This window comes from Gobius niger (assembly GCF_951799975.1).
Source record: "Gobius niger genome assembly, chromosome: 20".
NCBI lineage: Eukaryota > Metazoa > Chordata > Actinopteri > Gobiiformes > Gobiidae > Gobius > Gobius niger.
In genome coordinates this window covers 15,927,966-15,934,659 of record NC_136871.1, presented here as the reverse complement: position 1 = coordinate 15,934,659, position 6,694 = coordinate 15,927,966, and the positions used below count along the sequence as shown (strand labels likewise).

Below are 6,694 nucleotides of genomic sequence, written 5' to 3'. Positions count from 1 at the left end.
TATATGTTTATGAGCGTAGTAGCATGCATGAATGAAGACAATCCAGCTGTCACACAGGTCGGTCACACACTGCATAACCTGTGATTAGGGAAGGCAGTCGTACAGTGGGAGTGTGGACGGATGGGGAGGGGCCTAAGATCTATAGCTTTAACTGCCTGGGAAAGGCTTTGGGGCAACGCACACAGGTAGAGAACAGATCGAATCATGCTGCGTTTCATCCTCACAGTAAGTACCATTAAAACTTTGAAAATAATAATGAATCATTCGAATAATACTAGTTTCAACTAATATTCTCTGTCAGAATTGTATTAAAGACATGTACGTAGATTAATATGTAATTTAAGTTTTGTTATTAAGTTCCTCTTCAAGTTGCTCTTCATCATCGAGCCCATTGTGGTAAAAAAAAAAAAATCCCCACTGAGATGATTATAGTAGTTTCTGTTCTGTTTATAGTAGAATATTTTGAAAGTATGAGATGAGCAAGTAACTGGTCGGCCAAGTACAAGAATGGTAAAAATTTATGTCTTGACTTCGCCCGCTGTAAATTACAGAGTCTTGGAGGCGGGTCTAGACAGACACTCCTGCTTTGCATATTACACTGCATTGTAAAGAACAAATGGTGTAATTCCCATAGGTTTACCTATTATCGAGAGCAGCCTGTTTGCAGCACCAGCATCGTCAGAAAAGGGCTTGGATCATAGACTCTTTCGCCATTGAGGAGGAACACCCTGGCCCATTCCCCTACAAGCTGGGAAAAGTGAGTACACAAACTTTGAATGCAGTGCAAGCTCCCCTCTCACATTGAACAAAATAACAAGTATTTTTACCTCATACCTGCACTGTGGTTATGCTGCACTACAGTAATTTCTTCAGGATTGAATGTTTTGTCCTGAATTACAGATTGACCTTGAGAGGGAATATCGGGTTTACTTTGATCTGTATGGAGAAGGAGTGGACCAGGACCCCAAGGGGGTCATTTCCATCGATAAGGAAACTGGTATAGTCTATGTGCACAAACCAGTGGACTACGAAGAGAGGGATGTGCTAAAGGTATCAAACATCTGTCAAACATCTGTACCTTTTTGTAGTATTTTCTCAAAAGAGAAACATGCATTGCAGAAATACACTCAGAAAAGTGCTTTACCACCAACACAAGTTTGGATCTTGGATTTAAAAATGCAACAAACAAGACCTTGTTCAAAAGCTGCAAATTGACCAGTATTTAAGAAATTGTATAACAAAGGTTTAGTTATTGCAACATATATCATAAATATTCTTATATCCACAGCTGAAATTTGAAGCCAGAAAAACAGACCTCTCCATAGACACAAAATTAGGAGTGGAGATCACTATAACTGACATCAACGACAACCCGCCTCTTTTTCAAAAGAGTTTGTATGAAATCGCCATTCAAGAAGAAACAGCCCAAGGTACACTCATGATTACACAATACATGGCATATGTAGCACGCACAGTGTGACGCGCAGCTGTTTTGCAGGCGCCACCATACTGACAGTGTGGGCCATTGACCGAGACCAGGGAGACTCTCCCAATTCAACTTTTCACTACGAACTCCGATCGGTGACTCCACAGACTGAAAACACACAGTTCTTCATGGACAAGGAGACTGGCAAAATCTCATTCAGGGGTTGTTTGGACCATGAGGTACTGAACTCATGCCTCCTGGTAGCATTTGTAGAAACATGAAATGACGTGCCTTGCCCATGGCTACAGCTGCTTGATGAGAATATAACCATGTGACTTGGCGCGTGTGCTAAGAATATATGACTAATTTGTCTTGACATGTGCACTGTCTACAGAGTCTTTCTCTACATTTCACAACGTTCTTCCTTATTCTGCATTTCCCATGTGCTTAAATGCAGGAGACTGATAAGTTTACACTGTTAGTAGAGGCCAAAGACCACGGTGATGCGGTTAGTTTGTCCAGTTCTACCACAGTGGTCATCCAGATCCAAGATGGAAACAACCACCTACCGATTATCAGCGGCCAAACGGTAAAACTGCACTAACAAGACAAACTTATGATGAAAGCAAACATTTGAAGTATCAATATCAACAAGTTTTGAGATGTAATGTGAGCTTTCTTCGATTATATGCAAATATGTTATAAATAGTAGGCTAGAAGAGGCTAGTAGAGTATTGAATAACAACTCTCCCTAACAGTTTACTGTAATTATATGTTGCCTGTCTGTGAGAACTGTGTCTGAATGCAGTGTGATGTATTCTCAGTATGTAGGGTGTGTGCTGCATAGACAGTCCCACAGGCTTTTATATCATTAGTGAACACCATACTCTTAACATTACAGGGAAGTGGCAAAGTAAAGGAGGGCGAGACTGGGACATCTCCTCTGAGGGTACATGTGACAGACAGAGACACCCCCAACAGCCCAGCCTGGAGAGTAAAGTACACCGTCAAAGAAGAGGACGGCCTGCGCTTTAAGATTGATACAGACCCAGTGACCAATGACGGCATCCTCACTGTGCTGACTGTAAGTCCTGTATGTGTACGTGCATACCTGATATTACAGCTACACCCACTCCACTGCCACACACTATATCATTACCTGCATCCGTGAATGAGTCTATGCAGGTATATGTAAAAAGACTAGACACAAGGTGAACATTTTTTTGTGTTGATAAAAATGAAAAAAAAAAAAAACATTTGTGGTCAAAATGAACAGGCCACCGTTTTTCCATACTGAGATATGTTCTTACCTGAGCTTAGACGAGTTGATACGTACCTGTCTGTTTTTTGTGCGTGCCCGTGGAAGAGCTTGATCGCTTGTAACTTACCATAGGAATACATTGGGAGAGGCCAAAAGCTAACAACATCTTTGGCCATTTTGCGTGACTGAGGGCACGCACAACGACCAGACAGGTACGCATCAGCTCGTCTAAGCTCAGATAAGAACATATCTCAGTATGGAAAAAACGGTGGCCTGTTCCTTTAATGTTTACACAATATGCATTTCATCTTAGCCACTGGACTATGAAGAGGTCAAGAAGACAGATCTTGCCATTGTGGTGGAGAATGAGGCTCCATTTTTTAGCTGCTCAGTCAAAGAGAAGACTGCCTCTGGCCTGTGGAAGGTGGACATGGTCAGCGGTGACAAATCAACTTCGTCTCAGCAGTCTGTAAAAGTCACCATTGAAGTGGAGGATGTCAATGATGCGCCTGCTTTTCTCGTGACTGTGAAGGAGGTCTTGTTGGAGGAGAACTCACCTGCTGGCACTGAGGTGGCGAAAGTGACTGCGCGGGATCCTGACTCCAGCCACACAAGTGACTTTGTGTAAGTAGACCCCGGACAAGACAACTGTACAACAGTAAAATATATAATATATATCTATGATGCATAGAGCAGTATGCAGGCTGTACAGTGTTGTGCCGTGGCACTTCTACTGTGGGTTTCAATTATCATCCTAAAACATGCTGTTCTTTTGAGGGTGGTGAAAAAAAACTGAAGTACTGTATCTCTTTAACTAGTTGCACTTTAGGCCTGGCCAAATAGCTGCTAAGTTGCGTTCTTATTCTGTAGGTACAAAGTAGGTGATGATCCCGCTGGCTGGGTCAAGATAGACCCTCAAACAGGAGACATCACAACTGTCAAAATCACAGACCGAGAGTCTCCTCATGTCGTCAATGGCATCTACACAGTCCTCATTTATGCAGTCGATAATGGTAATGCTTCAAATGTTTTCGCTTTCATCATCTTTTCCAAAAACGTATAACTGATATTGATTCCTCTGCTCAGGAGATCCACCAATGACAGGAACTGCTACAGTGAACATACATGTGGCGGACCAGAATGACAATGTACCACAGCTAGAGGTGGACTTTGTGGACATGTGCGTCTCCGATGACGTCATCAAGACTAACATCACAGCTTTTGACTTGGACGGGGACCCTTTCGGAGGACCTTTTAAATTTGAACTGCTTGGTGATGTGGAAAAAAAGTGGAGCCTTATCCCAGCATATGGTGAGGATTTCGTTCATGCCGTTTGTTCTGCAGTAACATACGATGGACTAGACTATTTGGTTATGATCTCATGAATTAAGCTCACTTTGACTTGACTTTGACTAGGTTACACTGTGGGCCTGGTGAAGGAGCCCGGGGTGTACGTGGGTCCACACAAAGTCAGTGTGAAGGTCTTGGACTTGCAGGGACAGTTCGGCATTTACAACCTCAGTGTGATCGTTTGTGACTGCTCTGTCACACCCAACTGTCGGATCCGCAGAGAAAACGCCACCGCTGCTTCTTCAGGAGCCATTGGTGTCGTGTTTTTAGCTCTGCTGTTACTGCTGGGTAAGACGACAACTACTGTTTTGATTAAATGTGGGATACTCCTGATAAATGCTCACTTGTGTCTTAATAATTTTAACACCTATAAAGAAAATTTTAAAAAAAACTCGAATTGGTCAAACATGAAGGATTTTAGTAGCAGCTCTAATCCAACAATTGAGGCAATATGAGAATATAAATCTGCCAACAGATAGATTGTTGTTTTAGAAGTTTTAATAAGAGTGAAGAAATATGTCTTAAAATATAAAACTGAAAACATAATGAGCGCTTGAATCAACTAAGTACTAACTGATTCACAACATGTTTATTGGTTATGCCATGTTAATTTAGTTCAAATCAGGTGAAGGGTGACAAAGAGAGCCTCATCTTTAAAGTGATAGTTTGTAAGATTGCAACGTAAGGAGAGAGAGAGATCATTTCAAATGTAAACAAAAAACAAGCTCCCTCCCCCTCGTCTCCTGGTTGGACCTGACAGACCGGTTCAAAAGCTTGTCTCATTGGTCAAAGTGATGGCTGACACCAGGGATTTATGATTAGTTGCTGAAATGAAAAAAAAAGGGGAGGGATTTAAGAAAAAAATTACTTTATATTTCTTTTGTTAAGTCAATTGTAGGGCCAGTTGGTTTACTTAATAGCAACTGGGTCTTATGATTTTATGCTTAAATATTAGTTAAGCAACGTTTATGGTGAGCAACTTTGTCAGATTGGGGCGACGGTAGCGCAGTTGGTAGAGCGGGTCGTCTTGTGATCGGAAGGCCGTTGGTTCGAATCCCAGCTCCCACAAATGCAGTCGTTGAGTCCCTGGTGCAAGACACTTCACCCTACTTGCCTCAAATGTCTGCGTACAATGGTTTATGAATGAGAAAGTGAATGGATGACAGGTTCCTTCCTTAAAGCGCTTTGGGCCTGATAAAGGTAGAAAAGCGCTATACAAGTTCAGTCCATTTATTATAAATTGTGTTCATATTGACATACAAGGAAAACAATGCATTTTGTCTGTGTTATGCAGCTGGACTGTTGTTGGCTCTTTTGATCACCTGTAAGAAAGAGTTCACTCCTTTGCCCCTTGAAACTTCTGAGGGAACGACACTGGCTTTTCACTCTGAGGAACCAGGGACAGACTGCAAGGTACATAGATAATCAATGTCATTGCTGATTGTATGTTTAAATGTTAAAACACACACAAACAGAAATTAATATAGCAATATTCTCTGTTTAGCTACCTCTAAATGTGCAGACTGTGTCCAATGATAAATATGAACTAATTACAAGTCAAAATGAAGGAGGTCAACGTCTAATTTCAGCAGATATGGTATGGCTTTAATTCAGCCAGCATGAAGTTTGTTGGGCAGCTTTATTCCAATAACCTACAACATTTTGTAACTTCACAGAATATGGGGCAAAACACAGTGACCACACACTTCAGTGAATATAATGAACAAGTTGTTTCTGAGAATTTTCACGACTGGACTGAGGTACCGTGCAAATCCCTTCAGTGACATCTTTGACTTACAAACTTGCAGCTTCAAAAGCTTGTTCTTGTTTTAGTGGGTCGAAAATCCAGATACAAGCTTAGGAGGACACCTGTTCCAACAAGTAGGCAAACATTGTTTCTATCGAGTTGTGAACTTGACCCTTAATGAAACTGTTTATTGGGCAGGTGTCCAGAGAGACCCATTTTATGGATTATTCCACCTCTGAAGGCGTGTGGAATGAATCTGTGCTGGAATTACTTCAAAGAGTAAGTAGTGTATCTTGTGTAGTAACCTGAACTTTTTAGTGCACGTGTAAGACCATGTTGTGTCCGCAGATGTTAATTTCACTTGAGGAAATGCCAAATGAGCTGCTGGACTATGAGCCTCATCCGTACTCAGAGGAGGGAGACATTGACATCTTTTCAGAACTGGAGGACATTTTCATTCCAGAGAATGACTCTTTTGACAAAGTTCTGCACAACCTCAGTCCAGAATTCAATGTACTGGCTTTTATTTGTACAACCCATCAAAAAATGTTAGCCGACAAGTTTTAAGTTCTTTTGCTGAAAGTTGTTTCTGTAAATAAAAGAGTGTAAATTGATGAAAATATGTCACAACAGAATACCAAAAAGCCAGAAGCAGATGTGCATTTACATGGAGATGGCTCCATTGGTACTACGGCCTTCTTCCATTGAATCAAAGACTGGGAATTTCCATCTACACAGCACTGAACTTTACACTTAGCTGTCCTCAAACACTGGGGTGCACCATGTGTAACTAAATTGCAAGATTAGATTAACAACTTCATTGTGTTAAGGAAAAAACACAATAGATTTTAGGCAGTTTAATTAGCAACCTTGAGACAGAATTTACAATGATTAAAGTTTGAAAATCAAA

The 6,694-nt window shown here is 41.2% G+C and overlaps 1 protein-coding gene across 1 annotated transcript; it reads left to right on the top strand.

Moving 5' to 3' along the window:
- Positions 1-204: 204 nt before the first annotated feature.
- LOC306979518 (cadherin-like protein 26) lies at positions 205-6,492 on the top strand (the record flags this gene model as incomplete). Its single annotated transcript, XM_079578476.1, has 17 exons — positions 205-225; positions 635-757; positions 901-1,050; positions 1,289-1,430; positions 1,499-1,665; positions 1,884-2,015; positions 2,328-2,510; positions 3,001-3,311; positions 3,558-3,700; positions 3,774-3,998; positions 4,104-4,325; positions 5,332-5,450; positions 5,542-5,634; positions 5,714-5,797; positions 5,983-6,063; positions 6,133-6,297; positions 6,418-6,492. 17 exons carry the CDS (start codon positions 205-207, stop codon positions 6,490-6,492), a joined length of 2,436 nt encoding a protein of 811 aa, XP_079434602.1.
- Positions 6,493-6,694: the final 202 nt, after the last annotated feature.